This window comes from Leptonychotes weddellii, chromosome 7 (genome assembly GCF_054177405.1).
Source record: "Leptonychotes weddellii isolate Sample4059 chromosome 7, ASM5417740v2, whole genome shotgun sequence".
In the NCBI taxonomy this organism is placed as follows: Eukaryota; Metazoa; Chordata; class Mammalia; order Carnivora; family Phocidae; genus Leptonychotes; species Leptonychotes weddellii.
In genome coordinates this window covers 62,322,332-62,341,267 of record NC_138375.1, presented here as the reverse complement: position 1 = coordinate 62,341,267, position 18,936 = coordinate 62,322,332, and the positions used below count along the sequence as shown (strand labels likewise).

The 18,936-nt window shown below is 36.8% G+C and overlaps 1 protein-coding gene across 1 annotated transcript in view; it reads right to left on the bottom strand.

Annotated features, from left to right (window-relative positions):
- The window catches only part of TMEM232 (transmembrane protein 232), a gene marked incomplete at its 5' end in the record, with an annotated part of 213,199 nt that overhangs the window by 168,943 nt on the left and 25,320 nt on the right, over positions 1–18,936 (bottom strand). The window contains 3 exons of the mRNA XM_081825809.1: positions 29–281; positions 3,750–3,873; positions 14,986–15,119. Of these exons, the coding sequence (XP_081681935.1) occupies positions 29–281; positions 3,750–3,873; positions 14,986–15,119 (511 nt within the window). The remainder of the gene's footprint in view (positions 1–28; positions 282–3,749; positions 3,874–14,985; positions 15,120–18,936) is intronic.

Sequence of the window (18,936 nt, the reverse complement as noted above, 5' to 3'; positions counted from 1 at the left end):
TCAACAAGTTGAGAAATAATTTACTTACAATTATCTGACATTTTTGAAGAGAAATATTCTAAAAGACCTAAAATACTTGTTTCCTTCAACTCTGGTGGTTCTTCTGATTTATCCATGAGTAAAATATCTTTTTGTGAACTTTTACAGACACAGAAACCAGTAAAAGCAGTTTTTCGCAAATTAGAAGTGGTTGCATACAAGCAGATTTCTGCAAGAATTGTTGTATACATGTAGACTACATTCCAGGCCCAGGAAAAATCATCTACCTTGCAGCCTTTTTCCTAAAATGAGAAAATAGTTATTAGATAATCAAAGTATGTTCTGTCATAATTAAAACTATATACTGCACTTATGATAAGAAATATCTTCAAATTTTATAGAGTTGTTAAAGAACCATAATCAACTAATATTTCTAAAATGTACTCATTAAAAAACAGGTTTTCCATGGGTAGATTGCATAAAATCTAGCTCAAAGAATAAAAAATACAAATAGCTAAAGAGTACATAGAGAACAATTTTTCAATTTCCTTAGTAATCAACAGAATATAAATTAATCCAATGAAATACAATTTCCCATATTATATTATAAAAGAATCTTTTTTATATAAAGCTCAGTTGTTGTATGTGGCACTTTATACATTTTAAAATCTAATTTGTCTGATATAAGGATTGCCACCCCAGCTCTCTTTTGGTGTCCATTAGCATGGTAAATGGTTTTCTACCCCCTCACTTTCAATCTGGGGGTGTCTTTGGGTCTAAAATGAGTCTCTTACAGACAGCATATTGATGGGTCTTGTTTTTTTATCCAATCTGATACCCTGGGTCTTTTGATTGGGGCATTTAGCCCATTTACACTCAGGGTAACTACTGAAAGATATGAATTTAGTGCCACTGTATTGCCTGTGTATTGTCTGTGTTCCTTTCTGGTCTATGTTACTTTTAGGCTCTCTCTTTGCTTAGAGGACCCCTTTCAAGATTTCTTGTAGGGCTGGTTTCATGTTTGCAAATTCCTTTAGTTTTTGTCTGTCCTGGAAGCTTTTTATCTCTCCTTCTATTTTCAATGACAGCCTAGCTAGATATAGTATTCTTGGCTGCATATTTTTCTCATTTAGTGCTCTGAATATATCATGCCAGTCCTCTGGCCTGCCAGGTCTCTGTGGATAGGTATGTTGCCAATCGAATGTTTCTACCATTGTAGGTTACAGATCTCTTGTCCCGAGCTGCTTTCAGGATTTTCTCTTTGTCTCTGAGACTCATCAGTTTTCTATTAGATGTCGGGGTGTTGACCTATTTTTATTGATTTTGAGGGGGGTTCTCTGTGCCTCCTGGATTTTGTTGCCTGTTTCCTTCCCCAGATTAGGGATGTTCTCTGCTATAATTTGCTCCAATATGCCTTCTGCCCCTCTCTCTGTTTCTTCTTCTTCTGGGATCCCAGTTATTCTAATATTGTTCCGTCTTATGGTATCACTTATCTCTCAAATTCTGCCCCCGTGATCCAGTAGTTGTTTCTCTCTCTTTTTCTCAGCTTCTTTATTTTCCATCATTTGGTCTTCTATATCACTAATTCTCTCTTCTGCCTCATTTATCCTAGCAGTTAGAGCCTCCCTTTTTTATTACACCTCATTAATAGCCTTTTTGATTTTGACTTGGTTAGATTTTAGTTCTTTTATTTCTCCAGAAAGGGTTTCTCTAATGTCTTCCATGCTTTTTTCAAGCCCAGCTAGTATCTTTAAAATCGTCATTCTGAACTCTAGTTCCGCCATCTTACTAATGTCCGTATTGATTAGGTCCCTGGCAGTCAGTACTGCCTCTTGTTCTTTTTTTGTGAGGTGATTTTTTCCATCTTGTCATTTTGTCCAGAGGAGAACAGATGAATGAGCGAAAAAAATGCTAACCGGGTGCAAGGACCCCAGAAAAGCTAATATATGTACAAAAAAGATGACGGGTTGGAATATGACTGTAAAGATGAAAATTATAAAGGATTTTATAAAAGGAATTGATAAGAAGTTGGTTGAAAAAAGAAAGAAGAGTAATTTTAAAAAAAAAAGGGAGAGAATATGATCAGGCAGGAGACTAGAACAAAGCCATACACTAGAGATTTAGGGTATATTTTTGTCTGTTAGAAGAAACTGTATCCCAAAATTTTAAAGAGAGAATAACATATATATATACCAAAAATAAGGTTAACTACAATGAAGGGATAGAATATGACTAAAAATGAAAAATAAAAAAGATTTTTAAAAAAGCGATTGATAAGATATTGGTTGAAAACGGGAAAAAAATTCAAAAAAGAAAAAGAAGAAAAAAAAGAATTAAAAAAATTTAACTTTGAAAGACTATAGAATCATGGGGAAAAAGCCATGAATTCTATGTGCAGTATTCCCCTAGTGCTGGTGTTCTGCAGTTCTCATTGATCAGTAAACTTGGTCTTGGCTGGCTATTCTTGCTGATCTTCTGGGGGAGGGGCCTGTTGCAGTGGTTCCCAAATGTCTTTTCTGGAGGTGGAATTGTCCCGCCCTTGCCGGGTCTGGGCTAAGTAATCTGCTTGGGTTTGCTCTTGGGAGCTTTTGTTCCCTGCAAGCTTTCCGTACAGCTTTGGAGGAGGAGAATGAAAACAGCAGCCTCCCAATCTCTGCCTGGAGGAGCTGAGAACTCAGGTCCCCACTCCTCAGTGCACCCCCCCCAGAGAAAAGCAGTCAATCATTCCCATCTCCCTGGTCTCCAGCCGCACTCCGTGCTCACCCAGCCTGTGACCCAGCATTTCTATCTCTGGCACACGACTCAGTGTGGAGTCTCCAAACCCAGCAGATCCCTGCAGTGTGCTCCTGTGCCACTCCTCCTGGGGGAGGAAGGGGAATCTCCCGGGATCTGCCACTTGTTGGGTCCCTGCTGGAGGAGCAGTGGCCCGACTGTGCTGCGGATCACAGTTTTTTTTTGTTTTTTGTTTTTTTTTCAGATCATGGTTTATGGCAACCCCAAGCTGAGAGCCCGCTCCTCGGCTCGGTCTGTGCAGCCGGCTTCCCCGCTCCGATACCTGGGAGTTCTGCCATACTCAGGCACCCTTGATCTTCCTGTGACCCCCAAGGGTCCCGAGACCACACTGTCCCAGCGAGGGTTCCACCCCCCCACCCCCCACCCCCCGCTTAGCCACTGGAGCAACATCCCTCAGCGGAGCAGACTTCTACAAGTTCCAATTTTGTGTTCCGAGGCTCTATCACTTGTCAGTATCGGCTGATGGAGGCCCCCTCCCCCGCCATCTATCCTCCCGAGTATCAACTTGGATTCACTTCTCCACATGTCCTACCTTCCAGAAAGTGGTCGCTTTTCTGTTCAGAGAGTTGCTGCTATTCTTTTCTTTGATCTCCTGTTGAGTTCGTAGGTGTTCAGAATGGTTTGATCCCTATCTAGCTGAATTCCTGGGACCAGATGAAATTTAGGTCTCCTACTCCTCCACCATCTTGCTCCTCCCCCCTCAAGTTAATAAAATTTAAAGTCCCTCTGATGTGTGTGTGTGTGTGTGTGTGTAATCTATTTCCATATCTTGACATCTCTCTCTATATCCATCTATCTATCCATCCTGGGATATATGGTAAATGTGCATTTACTTTTATATTTAATTAAAATTTTTATCACAAGGTTATGCTCATTATAAGCCCTAATATGATATACAATTTAAATAGTGGCAAAAATAAAATTTGTTTCTCTTCAGTTCTTTTAAAACACATAAATTAACAATATACTGTTATTACCTGGTTTTGAACAGACATAATGCTTAAAAGAAAATCTCTCATTAGTTCCATTAAAGCTTTCAAGCAGGCCATGTTTAGTTTGGCAGCTTCCCCAAGGACCAACAAAGCCAGTATTGAATCCAACCTAGGAATTTTGTGAACAAAACAACAAAGACCTTCATTAAAACAATAATAAACAATTTTAATGAAAAAATTGGCCAGAGTTAATGAGTATCCCAGATTACCAGATACATTTAGTTTTAATAAAGACCAGTATTGGTTGACATTGGTTCTGATTAAAGTCTACAAGAAAGAACCACATTTTGGGAAGATATTTGAATTCAGAGTAGAGTTCTGTCAAAACTCTGAGAGTAATAAATACCACAAAAGATCACATTTCTTCATAGATTCTGTATAACAAGCAATCAAGGGCTCTGGTTCTAGAGTGTCCCCAAAATCTCATAATAGGTTTTGATTTTTAACTTTCTGCACCTAAGAAGTGAATTTCAAGAATGTTTTCCTCTCAAAAAAGAGAACAAATTTAAAAATGACCTTCCTAAACACTCCAAAAGTTCAGATTATTTGATTTTACAAAAAGTGTAATTTCTTAAAATCTATATTTCTGTTTGATTAGAAGATTGTCAAGATTTATCACTCAAAATATTGTATAATAACTGGGAAATCACACAAGAATTTATTAGTCATAAATGAACATATATTTGATGGTTTCAGGAAATTATACATTTAGTGCTATTTTCACCCAACTGAAAGAGATATAGTTCGAAAGAGAACTGGTAAGAATGCAAACGTAAAATTCCTCTGCCTAGAGCTGCATATTACCTTGATTTATAAGCCATTGATAAAGAGTTAGCATATTTTACAATTATATTTGAATTTGACAACTGTGATATTTCAGGCCAGTAAGTCAAGTTCATTATCATTTTCAAAAGGAAACACCTCTAATCATGGGGAAAAAAGACAATTCTTTATATTTGAATAGAGCTTTACAGATCTCAATGTGCTTTCACATAAATTATCTCACTCATTGAACCACAATTTTTCACACATTCAAGACTTCTTTGAAATCTTTTTTTTTAAATATTAGAAAATTGAGACATAAATAGATCTGGGAGATTTATACAGGTTCCTGTTTTTAGCTAGGTTAAAGATAACTAAAGTCTTGGGGCACCTGGTTGGCTCAGTCATTAAACGTCTGCCTTCGGCTCAGGTCATGATCCCAGGGTCCTGGGATCGAGTCCCACATTGGGCTCCCTGCTCAGCAGGAAGCCTGCTTCTCCCTCTCCCATTCCCTCTGCTTGTGTTCCCTCTCTCTCTATGTCTCTATCTGTCAAATAAATAAATAAAATCTTAAGGAAAAAAAAAGATAACTAAAGTCTTCTCTCACCTAAGGGTACTTCCAGTGTTGCTTTTCCAAACCATTATTTAAGGACATCAAAACTAAACTTATTGTGGTGATCATTTCACAATATATACAAACATTGAATCATTATGTCATACACCTGAAATTAATACAATGCTATATGCTAATTATACCTCAATAAAAAAATTTAACCTCAAGATGACAATGCTGCCTATTGCCTGCTCCTTCCTTTCAGAAATAAACCTCAGTTTTGTTCAAAACAGCAAAATGCTCAGTTAACATTGCTCCTCAAAATGGAAGTGTTCTATATCTTGATTGTGATTACACAGGTGTATGCATTTTTCAAAGGTCATAGTTCTGTGTACATAAAATGTGTGAATTTTATTGTATTTTGTAAATTATATCTTAATAAATTTGACTTAAAAAATGAATCCCCACACTCCCTTGAAGCTTGGACTAGCCATAAATGTAGATGTAGTCAATGAGATACAAATGGAAGTGTATTATGAAAGTCTTCCAGGTAAGCTATTATTTTTCTGATTAAGAAAGAGATTAAATTTAGATAACAGGTGATTTTTTTTTCCTTTGCTCATCCTTTCCCTCCCGCTTGGAAAACATACATGATGCCAGAAGGTAGAGCAGCTATCTTGCAACAATGAGGATAAAAGTCCAATACTATCAATGGAAGAAAAGGAAGCTGGAAGGAGCTTGGGTCTTGATTTTCTGAAGAATCTCCATATCAATACTGTACTGCTTTTTATGTGCAATAATTAGTGCCTTATTTGGTAATCCAATTGTAGTTAGGTTACTGTTTCATGCAGAAGAACTGAATCCTAACTGATAGACTCCGCATGATGTTTACAAGCATGAACTTAAAGTCAGAAAAATGATAGATGGAATCTTAGCTCTGTCACTAATTAGGTATATGACATAGGGCAATTTGCATAGCCTACCTCAGTCTGAATCTACTCATCTATAAGTAAATATAGCAAAACCTATTTTTCAGAGACTATTAGGAGATTTAAGTATAATACTCTATGTGAAATGGCTAGGTTGAAAATGCTGACCTGAATCAAATTACAAAAAAGACTATTTCTTCAAAGTCAAAGGATATGAATTTGATAACTTTTCTCTGTGAAGTCTTAGAGTGACTGAGTTCCAGATGCCCTCGGAGGTGAATGACCAGTGAGTCATTCTCAGAGTACTCCTCACCCCACTTCACAATAAGGTCAAGCAAAGGAGAGTATAGGAGTATAGTCTCAGACTTACAGAACTTCCCCTTGCCCCTGAATATACGTCACAATCCTAAGATTTTGGTTCTTCTGTTCTCTTTTAAGTCTGGAAAATTTTAACTAATGTAGGGCACTTCCACTAAAATATGGATGAAAATAGATCCATTAGTGTCAGCCTCCTATGGTAGAAAAATGCTTCAACACAAACATGCTATTTTCAATCAATGCTACTGATTGCAAAATTTTCTGTAAGTGAAAGTACCTTTGCCAAAAATAGAATAGAAACACCAATACTTACAAATTGGAGTTTGTTAAAATTCAAAACTAAAAATCAATGCACATAGAAAGAATTCAAAGTTGATTAGGTTAGAAATTTGCACTAGCTTCTTTGTGAACTCACTACAGTACAAATCTCAATCATTAGTAGACTGACTTGGTTTTACAGTGCCATGAAATTAAACATGTATAAAGTAATTTATAAATATTATAAAATTTCCCCTAATTTGATAAATAAAGAAACTAGGGCAGAGGTCTACTGGCTTGTCCAAAATAACATAGTTACTTGATTCATTTTACTTTAAATTTTTCTTTCACTTTTAAAGTTAATGTGAACCACTGCACACAGGTAAATAGTACCAGATCCTGGACTAGACCTCAGCTAGCCTTACTCCACCCCACTGTTCCTTCTACACTAATATAAACAGCTAAAATATATCAAATAAATAAAGGTATAGATGATAGATTGCTAAAATACAATAAATAAGAGGCTTCATAAATAGCTACTGACCTATCTATCTACACAACCTTATAAAAAGTTTAGGAACATCAGCATTCAAGACAGTTTTCCTAGGTTCTCCTTACTCCTCTATATCGATTTCTTCAATGATCAAATTGTAATTTTAAAAGATGGAATTAAAATGTCTCCAAGTCACAACCCTTACACAGGGTTATTTCAACAGAAAACACTGACAATGTCAAAATGCACACAACCCTAAAAATGAAAGACTAAGAATGAACGAGAAGTCACTAAGAGTAGCAATTTAAAGGGAATTTCCACAAATCATAAAATTGATGGAGCTGGATTAAGAACAGCAGCAAGGAATACACACATTCCACTTCGTGAAATTCTAGCCTCGTGCCCCCAACAAAAGTTAAAAGGGGGAAAAATGATCTCTACCATCTATGGTGTTTTTCATAGATTCAGAAAAAAAGTAAAGCCAGTCCCTTACTTTGGAGTACTGATTTTTTAAGAAGCCAGAGTATTATTTCTGTGCTTCATTCTCATCTCTTTCATCTGGCAACTTCCAGATGACAAAAAGGGTAGAAAACCATACTGTGGCAATGTGTGTGTAGGAGGCAGGGAGGAGGAGGAACACTATAATGGGAACACTGGAGGGCATTTTCTCCTCAAAAGAAAAAAATGTCAAAGAGTAGGAAGAATATAGGAAGGTCCCTGATGATAGTGCATGTTGAGTGTTGCAGCATTTAACAACTCTGTTATGTATGCTGTGAATACAAACCTCTTATTTTAAAATACCAAGTTTTTATAGATTTCTCCTAGGTAATGAGGTAAGTAAAATAGAAGGTGAAGAATATTAAAGCAAGAGCTAAAGAGAATATCAGTCTGAATACTCAGAGAGGATCATAGCTCTGAAAATGATTTCTTACAGGGACCAGAAGATATTTTTATAACTCTTAAGCACCTTTAATAAAACCAAATAAGAGGAAAAGACAATGAAAAGCCTTGATACTGAGATGAAAGGTAGTATGGTAAGAAAACAAAAGACTGCAAAGAGATTAAAATACAAAAATATAATTCAAATCCATGATGAGGAAGTTAACTACAAAAGTTGCTTGGAAGGGAGAAAACTGGCAAACTGAGACCCACGACTAATTCCCATTGAGACAACCAGGGTATGTCTGGGTGGCTCAGTTGGTTAACGTCTGATTCTGGATTTTGGCTCAGGTCATGATCTCAGGGTCATGGGATCAAGCCCCACCTGGGGTCCTGTGCTCACCAGGGAGTCTGCTTGAGATTCTCTCTTTCTCTCCCTCTGCCCGGCCCCCCACTTACGCTCTCTCTCTAAATAAATAAATAAAATCTTTTTTTAAAAGAAGAAAGAAAGAAACAACCAAAGAAACATAGAATCAAGGGTAAAAATCTGTAATACTACAAAAAAGAAAAAAAAAAGAAAGGAACTTTAAAGATGTTAAAGTTATGAACAAAATGGAATTCAAATGAAGGAAAACCTTTCCAAACCTGAGAAGCCAAAAATTAATTTAAAATTTAGTGCAGGCATATATGGGTTTTCCACTTTAATGTAATGGATAATCCAAACTCAGAGAGGCAGGAACTGTGCACTAAGCATGTGAACGATGAATAATCAGTGGAAGGCCTTCAGGAAACACAGACCCGTCACCAGCACATTTGAGCACAGCTGCACATAGCAGGGCTTTTCTCTGAGTAAAAGTGGAGGATTTACCTCAACAGTTTCCAAAGATGGCCAGTGAGACAAGGGAGGATGCCTTTTCTATCCTGGCTGCCAAATCACAAAGATATGCCTAAAAAATTCTGGATTGAAAATAAAATAGAAAAAAAAAAAGTAGACTGGCTTTGAACATCTAATCATAAGTTAGGAAATAGCATAGCAACATTTAGAGATTTAAAGTGGGAATTAGGAAAAAAAAAAAACAACTGTGGGCACAGAAGCCTATTTCCAGACAAAATGTACATTATGCTTTTCAGGGGAAAATGAATGGTGACAAATGTTATTCTAGCCTAGAGTTGTGCATAAACAAGGGCTCACCTAATGAAATAGGTCGCCTGTGTCCATACTTAGAATGTACTCAAACCAACCAAGAAATGAATAGTATGTCACAGCTTAAGAATGGGAAATCCTAGTGGTAAAAGGCTGACAGTGAGTGGGAAAAATAGATAAAGTTAAATAAGTAAAATAATTTCAGAAATACGACCCTTAAAATTAAATATTGATATATAACTCATCCTTTAAGGAGGGGATAGAACACTTTTAAATAGTGATTTAACCTTAATGTTATCAAAAACTCCAGATTATATTAACAGTCTAGGAAGGGAGGGTTAATATAAATAAATAAAGCTCAATCTTCATTGTACATGAAGAGGGCAGGCAGGATTTCATTCTTGATTTTGGCCCTTTATGAAAACTACTTTGAAGAATGTATTTCTCTTTCCATTGTCTGATTTTTGATACTCAGAAAAGATGGACTACGTGTGAATCTAGTCTTTAGTATGTCTGCTAAAAGGGGTTCTTTCTCCTGCTTGCAGAGCTTCATTATCAGAGCTCCAGGAATAACAGTGGGGAAGAACGAAGGGCTGGCGTGTTGGACAAGCCAGGAATGCAGCTTCACCAGAGAAGGCCCAGGTGGGTCACTAACTGTCACCTCCATCCAGTCCTAACAGGCACTTCATCTGTTTGGTTTGTTGGCGGTAATGAATCCTAGTAGCAGGACCTTTCCATCTTTGTTTTTGTTCTCCTTGCTTTTCTCTAATCATGGCAAGTTATGAGACCCTGATGTAACCCCTGTGTCATGTCAAAATAGTTCTTATTAAATAATTTTAAGACAGAGAGTGGTATAATCACATTTAGGTTGTAACCCTGGCAGCAGAGTATGACAGATTACTGAGGGGAAAACTTAAGGCAAAGAGCCCAGTTAAAAAGCTTCAAGAGTCATGAGACAACAAGGGCCTAAACCAAGGTTGTGACAGAGCAGGTAGAGAACAGGGGAACAGTTCCGAAATGTAGGGTGTGTAAATTGGTTAACATGTGTCAGGTATGGAGATCGAAATTCAGTAGGCACAAGCCTCTCTAGGAAAAAAATAACTGAGATCTGAACTAGTAGGACATGAAGTAGTAGCGGAGACTCCGAGTATAAGAAGTGTTTTCATTACTTATCTCATTTAAATCTCTCAAAAGCTCTCTGAAATGGCTACTCTCTTTATTTATCTGCTAACCAGACTCTGTTCATAGCGGTAAGTGACTCATTCAAAATTAGACAGGTAGCAAGAGATAGGACTAAAACTCAGGTCTTCTGATTTGAGGTTGAATGTTTTTTTACTGCACCACAACCTAGCAAGGCATAATTACATATTTACCCTTGCTATAGACTGAATGGTTACACTTAGCTCAGAGGATCAAAGGATACATTTAAAAATCCAGTAAATGAATCTGAAGAGTGAGGACTTAACACTGCAGTCTCAGCTCATGAAGGAGGAGGAGGACTATTGACAAAAAAGTTGTTTGAATAGTTTTGGTTAGACTGTCACGTGAACGTTTTAATCACTGGGGTTCAGGAGATAGGCAATGTGGATATCAGTGACCTAGACAGAAATTAAGGCCTTGCTGCCTATACAAAGAAGTTGGTTCTTTGATTCATTTCAAACACAAATACTACTCTGGAAACCACTTGCCATGTCTATATAATTTTAAGTTGTCAAGCTTTTTTGGAATACATTCATGGAGCGCATTAAATCAGCTATTTTGCTTTGGGAGACATAATTTTATATGTTATACTGCTCTACTGAAATGCATACTGCGTTTCTCAGCAGTCTTCATCGGCTAACAATTCAATTATAAACACAATTCATTATTTTCATGTTAGATTAGAAAGCCTTTTGCACTGGCTTGAGCTATCTTCCCAGAGCAAATGGGGCAGTATATAAAAGGCCAAACCGCAGGGTGGAGCATTGAGAGTATGAAGCATCATATAAAATTTAACCATATTAAACGGAAATCTGCCTTACAGCAAGCTGCTTATCTGCAGCTCAGGACAGCTAAACTTCCCAGATAAAGGCTGGTGCCTGATAGCCGGGAGGGGCTCATGTAGTCCCTTTTTCTCTACTTCTTCACCCTGTTTTATAATATATTGTCTTTAATGCATTTCCTCTGCAGGGTTTTTTTCCCTGTCCCCTAGTGAGCAGAGGTCGCTCTAACTCTGTGATGCCTTCCCTGAGTCCTTTTGTGGATCTGGGCCTGCTCTTTTTCAGGCTCAGCTGAAACCACTTGCTTCTATTTCTTTCCTTTTCTACGGTATAATCTTTATAAAGGGGGTTATAAGAAGCAAGGCAGAGATTTACGTGATGAATTATTTACTGATGGATAACATCAGAAATGGGCAGATGAGAACCACTCACTTGTATTTTTGCCACTGTTGTTAATCAAATGTCTTCTGATCAATCAGTTGAATGGTCTCCCCTCTGCATTTTAAATCTCTGAACATTGATTCATCATTATGGTAACTTTACTGATATGCATGGAAAACAAAATTGTTCAGGTTACTCCTCTTAATAGTCACTTGGCATTGAATTTCAAGTACTACACCGAATTTATCTTCCACCAAGTGTCACAACTCCAAGGCTATCTGGTCCAGCAAATCCTGACAAAGTCTCAATTTACTATCAAGGCCTGATGCCTCAATATTTCTATTTCACTCTAAATACATTGTTCATTTTCTAAATTTTTTTACATGTACCCAGGCTTAGGAGTATGTAAGACCAATATTCAAGTTTCCCAAAAATGGAAAGCACTTCTGGTTTGATCTTGATAATTACATCACAGTTTGTTTTATTTTGTCTGGAATAATGACTTCTTGATAGCTGTATAGACTATTCCATAAATAACTTAAATATTCTGTGAGAAGAGGGGCGCCTGGGTGGCTCAGTCGTTAAGCGTCTGCCTTCGGCTCAGGTCATGATCCCAGGGTCCTGGGATTGAGCCCCGCATCGGGCTCCCTGCTCCGCGGGAAGCCTGTTTCTCCCTCTCCCTCTCCCCCTGTTTGTGATCCTGCTCTCACTGTGTCTCTCTCTGTCAAATAAATAAATAAAATCTTTAAAAAAAAAATATCTATTTAAAAAAAAAATATTCTGTGAGAAGAAAAATTAATTCTTTAATATTTGGTATAATGTTATCATTACAATAGAAAATTTGACTAGCAGAAGTTAGGCAAATTGCTAACTTAAAAATTAATCTTTTAATGTCAATGGATTATTTTTATTAGAGTCATCACTTAAAAAAAAAAAGATTGGGGCGCCTGGGTGTCTCAGTCGGTGAAGCGTCTGCCTTCAGCTCAGGTCATGATCCCAGGGTCCTGGGATCGAGTCCCGCATCGGGCTCCCTGCTCTGTGGGGAGCCTGCTTCTCCCTCTCCTCCCCACTTGTGCTCTCTCTCTCACTATCTCTGTCTCTCTCTCTCAAATAAATAAAATCTAAAAAAAAAAAAAATTAAAAAAAAAAACACTGCCAAATAATTTTGATTGTTTCTTATATTTACTGCTTTTTTAAAAAGGTTTCAATCTTTTTATTTTAACAATTATCTTTTCCTTTTGATTTTAAACAGTCACTGTGTTCCACAATTTTTTCAGTTTACCCCTCTGTTCGTTCAGCATTGTCTAAACACTACCATCCCCTCCCTCATTTGATTTCCATCATGTCTCCCCAGAAAAGGAGAAGCCAGGATTTAGTGACAAGATGCCTCAAAACAGTTATCTCCTTACTTGTGCAGCCAGAATGATAGTGGGATAAGATACTAGGACCCTAAAAATCTCGTTGCACTCACTAGTAAGCCTAATAAGCATGGTCTCAGTTTCTCCATTTGCAAAGTCAGAATAGTTTTGTATGATCTCTAATGGCCCCAAATCTGTAAAATACTAAGTATAAAAAAATAACTACCTTAAAGACTGTTAAATAACAAAAGTCAAGCAAGTAAATTTGAAGTTCCAATTAGATTTATTAAATGATTCATGAATCAGGCAGCACCTCAACTAGCGAGTAGAAAGGAGCTCCAAGGATTTGGAAGGTTTTTATAGAGGGAGAGTCATTGGGGCAAGAAAGTTATTAGCAAAAGAAAAGGATTGTTCTAGGTGAGGCTGCTTTCTAGGGGGAAAAGCAAGGTGTCATCACGTAGATGATCTCATCTTTTTAGGGGGATGGAAATGGTCTAAGTGGTAGACTCACTGGTGCAGACTGAAAAATTCCTAGCTGATCTTTTTAAGACTAAATTTCTGGGGGATGTTGAAACTGCAATTAGATTACGTATTATACACCAGTTTGGGAACTTGGTCCAAGTGACATTTGGGACCTGTGGTTGGTTGGTTTGTTTAACAAGAAAAATCATTAACAAATTAAATCAATGTTGATGCAGTACAGTAAAACAAAGTTGGTTAAAGAAACAATTCCTTGACTTTCAGAATTAGCTATTCTTACTCAGCCACTTTTACTATCTCAGTATTTCTTTAAACTTGTTTATTTGGTAATTATTAGAGTGCTTTGAAAATAAACTTGACAGTCATGAAATACTTATTTTTATATGTTAAAATGTAATTTCTCTTATTTTTTAAATCAAATTAGAGTCTTCCAAGAGCTAAAATAGTTCTATACCCTTTTGAAAACTAAATTGTATCTTTGAATCCCCTACAACTTATTTGCTATAATAAGAGTGGTCTGAAAGAATCACCATGGCTTTCAGAATAACCAACTTTGCACCAGTGAGAATCTCTAATTTTTGTTGTATTTATCAACTCTGTATGAGGATATACTTATTAAAATTATATTCTATTTGCATTGTAATTTTCCTAAAGATATTATCCTTAGCTTTAAAACATAAAAGAATCACAATCTTTGTTAACTGCAATATTGAGTAGATTTCTCCCATCACAGGACAAGACAGATTAAGTTCTTGATGAAACATCTTCTGAACTAGGCTATTTCTAGGAAATTAAGCAAACTCTAAGCCATCCTCCAGAAATCTTTACTTGATCTAGAATCCCAAAAACTTCCAAATGAAACTAGGAAAACACCTTTCCTTCATAAGGAATCCTCCAGATCCTTAGAAATTACATACACAAAGGCCTTTGGTGTAGAGTGGGCAGCCAGTGGGTAGCCAGAGGCAGGAACTAATTTTAAGAAAACTATATGATGATTGAATTTGCAACTTGGCTATGGCCTGACAGATGATGATGATGATGATGATGATGATGATGATGATGAATACCATTAGCACTGGAAGAGGAATTCAAAACTCTGATTATCCTCAAATACTGAAAAGGGATATCTCCTCTGATCACTTTCCTCAGAAATACTCCTTTAAAATTCTTCTCCCCTCCATTGAACCCATGTCCTCTTTGGTAGTAATTTAAGACTTCTTTTTCCTTCTCAAATTAATATATGTACAGGAGGAAACGAACACTTACCAGTCAAGATTTATTTTTGTTATACTTTACAAGTAAGACATAAAGAAACAGAATCTCAATATATTTCCTCCAAGGATAATAAACTGTACCTCACTGTTGTTGTTTAACAACTTAAAAAATAAAGGATGTTTTAAATGGGGGGTGGCACTTCTTATCAATAACAAATTTCATTTGATAAAGATAAATTAAGCAATACATGCATGCAAACTAGCAAAAATAAAGAGAGAGAGAGAGAGGAACAATTTATTGATGAAATGAACTAATACAAAATATATAAATTGCCCTTGCATTTGGAACTGAGATTATAAATTATTTTCATAGTCAACTAAGGTGTGATTAACATTTAAGTACAAAGGTTATTTAACATTTAAACACAAAGGTTTCTCCATGAATTACTTTGGATTTATAGAATCCCTCTTACCAGCATTTCTTTTGAAGCTTCACTTTATGAAAGATGAGATGTTCAAGCACCTTATTCAGCTGAAGACTATTCTTCCGAACACATGACCAGGCAGCAACACAGTGCCAGAGCAGGTGGTTAACTTCATATCCTCCCTGATTAAATTGCAAATGTTCCTGGAATTAAAACATAAAAATATGTCTGGAAAAGAGTTATCTGACTTGAATAAACATGAAAATGAATTTCCTGGGAAATTTTAAATATTCAAATGAAAATGCATTATTTTCTTAAACTTCATGTTACACCAAAAAGAGCAATTTACTTAAGTATATTTTTGTAAATATATATAGTGTGGGGGAGGAAAAATAATTTTCTATCTACCCTTCCAGGTTCTTGGCTGAGACCTTTGCACCCCCTGTAATAAAAAGACAGATTAATAGGAGAAAACCAAACAGAAGTTTAATAACATGTATACCTCCTGTACACATGGGAGAAACCCAGGAATACTTTTCAAAATGGCCCAAGCCACTACCTTATATAACATCTCTAGCTAAAGACAAAACAGGAGGATGGGCAGTTATGGATGGTTAACAGGAAAAGCCTAGTAAACAAGGGTAAGGTTGATATGCAGATTTGTCATTGCCTTCTCCACTGATAAGGGTTTCTAGAGATTTAGAATCATTCTTCTCTTCCTAGTAGAGAGGGAGACACCCATACAAATGGAGACTTCTCTTAAAATGTAAATATCTCTTACAAAAAGGGTAACTTCTACTCAGTTTTCACAGCTTCTCCTGTGTCTGTGATTTCTTAAAAATAACCAGCCTAAAATAATCCTTATGCCAAAGAGTCACATTTGGGGGCAGCAAATTTTGCTTCCCTTCAATCATTAACCTGAACCTAATGTCTTAATTGCTTTTCACATGGGTCCCTTGTGTTCAATGACATCAGTTCCACACTATGACAAAAATTCTATATCCTCTACAGGACAATTATTAGAACAATGTGCTTCTTAGACCCTATATGACTTCGTTCTTCCTGACACCCAAGGAGGAGAGGACAGGGAAAAGTTTGAACAATGATCAAACAGCAAATTAGGTTTTAAAATGTGGATTCCCACTTTAAGGGCAAATATACATGCCTAGCTGGACATGGTCAATGTCTGCTAAGTAACTATTTTAAAAGTCTACAAATTCAGGGAAAAAAATGGGCTGTTATCTGTTTGTTTTTTTCTTGAAATGCTTCCTAACAGTTTCATAGAATTAACTGATCTACTAAAGTAACTGGTATAAAGAAACCTGATTTTATTGTTAGACAGTGATAACACAGCACTCTCATTGAATTTTTTCCAACAATACAGATTCAAATACACATCTTATGATATGTACTTAATATTTCATTCTTTTATGCTCAAAAGAAACCCTTAAAGAGACTCCAAAAGGCTTTATAATTCTCATTTCTTATACAAACCACATCAGATCTACAATTTAAAGATAATTGTCATGTTAAGTATTCTTGAGTTGCAAGGCCAGAAATTCATATATAAATTTCAAACTAAGGTATATTAAGTTTCTAGTAAACTGTTTAGTTAAGTCCCACAGATGTGTATTGATCTATTTTTATGTTGGGAACTCAGATGCTGGAGATAAAAGTCATGAGTAAGATAAAGTCTCTGCACAAGGCTACTGACTGTGGGGAATAATCACTCAGAAAGGCAAATGAAAACAAGCCAATGTTTAGAATGTTAGAATATTTCATAGAAAAGCTTAATTTTAAAATAATGTAAGACAGGGGCACCTGGGTGGCTCAGTCGGTTAAGCTCCAACTCTTGATTTTGGCTCAGGTCATGATCTCAGCGTTGTGAGATAAAGCCCTGAGACAGGCTCCATGCTCAGCACAGAGTCTACTTGTCCCTCTCCTCCTCCTGCTTGCACATCCTGCCTCCCTGCCCCACTCTCAAATAAATAAATAAAATCTAAAAAAAAAAGTTGAGAGGGCTCTTTTAACACAGTTTGAAAAACACTGAGCAGGGTATTAAATGACTCCCAGAGAACTTTTTCTTTTTACCCCCTTACTTCCCTCCCTCTTTCCTTCCTCTCTTCCTTCTTCCCTTTTTTTCTTGGCTTTATGACCACTTCCTATAGTTCCTTCATCTCCATGCCTTGCTGCCCAGCTTTGGATTATGCTCCTTTGCAAACTGGACCCTGTACACAGAGACCAAACAGAGATTAAAGAGGGAGACAGACCACTCCAGATTGGTAGGTGATAGGTCTAATAAGCCAGGGAACCTATTTAGGAGGATTATCTTAGGTGGCTGCAAGACAAGCAAATCTCTGCACCCACCTGAATCTTAAGGTTTATAGGAAGCCTTAACTGGGTTGTCACTTATACCACCCAGATGGTCTCAAGAACACATTGATCTCTCAAGGCTACATCCTTGAAATGGCTCCAGCTGTGGGAACAGTGAGCAGAACATGCATTCCAGGGAGGAGCCTCAGATTGCCCAGGTCCAGCTCATGGGAGAAACCAGTGGCCACATCCTCTCAATTACGTTCTCCAACAAGCTATCAGTGCAGTTTGTACAATACCTATTTTGAGAAGTCCACCTAAAAAAGTGCTATTAATCTAGTGTTGGCTGAAATTTCAGATAACCACATCAGCTTGAATTTTATGCAAATTTGAGTACACAAGCTCTGAATATCAGACCAGACTCTCTTTTATAACAGTAATGAGCTTTGAAGAATGGGCTGTATTTTGGATGTTCAGAGATAGCTTTTTGAGTTTCATCCTTGTTTTTAGTCATTTTGGGGATGGTTGACAATGCCATGAAAGGACCTCTTAACACAAATGTGCTACTTAGATGATAGGACATGAATCATAGGATAATGCTTCTAATTTTAAAGAACCTGTGTCTCAGTCTAACCCTAGTAACCATGTACAATTGCAGTATAGCACAAAATGTCCCAAATTTAGATAATGTCTTTGGCTTCCCAAGTACTTAAAGCATTAGAGGATGAGGTTGCTAATCACAATTGAATGTAAACTCTGTGTGTTTCCTAGTTTTCAGAAAACTATTTGTACTTTAGGACAGATGCAGCTATCTAGTAAAGGGTCTACTGCATTTCAGTTGAGTTTAATCTACTATCTCCAAAAAACTATGTTGTTACTATCATGTGACAACTGTACTCAGCAAATTGAGTTCTGCTAGTGAGCAACAGACAGAGTGGAAAACTCAATCCAGTGTTCTGGCTCTGAAAGCCACAGAGCTAATTAAAGTGCACCATTTGTCAAAGTCAATGGAAACCTTGCGTCTGGATCAGCTTTAAATGATATTAAAAGAAGAAATGGGTTCTAGCAGCTGGGAAAGGAAATTTCCTATTCTTAAATAGAACCAACACCTATATTGTGTGTATCCTAACATGTATATCCTACAGAATTCTTTATTTTTTCAGCAATTTTATGGCAGCACTTGGAAAACAAATTAAATGCTTATGTTTTTACTCCAACGTGGATAAATATATTAAAAACAAAATATTTTGCAGTGGCCAAAATATGCTGTCATGGACCTTTGAGCATTATTGGAAAAGGAGGGCTGTAAGAATAAATCCTCAAATCCTCTACTATGGCATGTCAATAACAAAGAAAGGAGGGGGATGAATACAGATGTATTGTTTATATTCCCATTTTCCTCTCTGATTCCTCCTGTCTTCTCCCAGTAGGTGAGAGAGATGGATATTGAATGGGTAAGTACTCAACTGAACGGGAGAGCCTGGCTTAGACGAAGCTATACTGAAGAAACTGGGCTGAAACTGGGGAACAATGTTCAAACATGTAATCAAGCACTGAATTAGTTAGCTGAACCAGAAATTTTAGTAGCACTGTGGCTACACTACCTTTCAAATTCTTTATATTGTGTGGGAATGAGAGGAGAAAAAGGACAGCAATAAATCTGATAGGCTAAAATCTGTTATAATC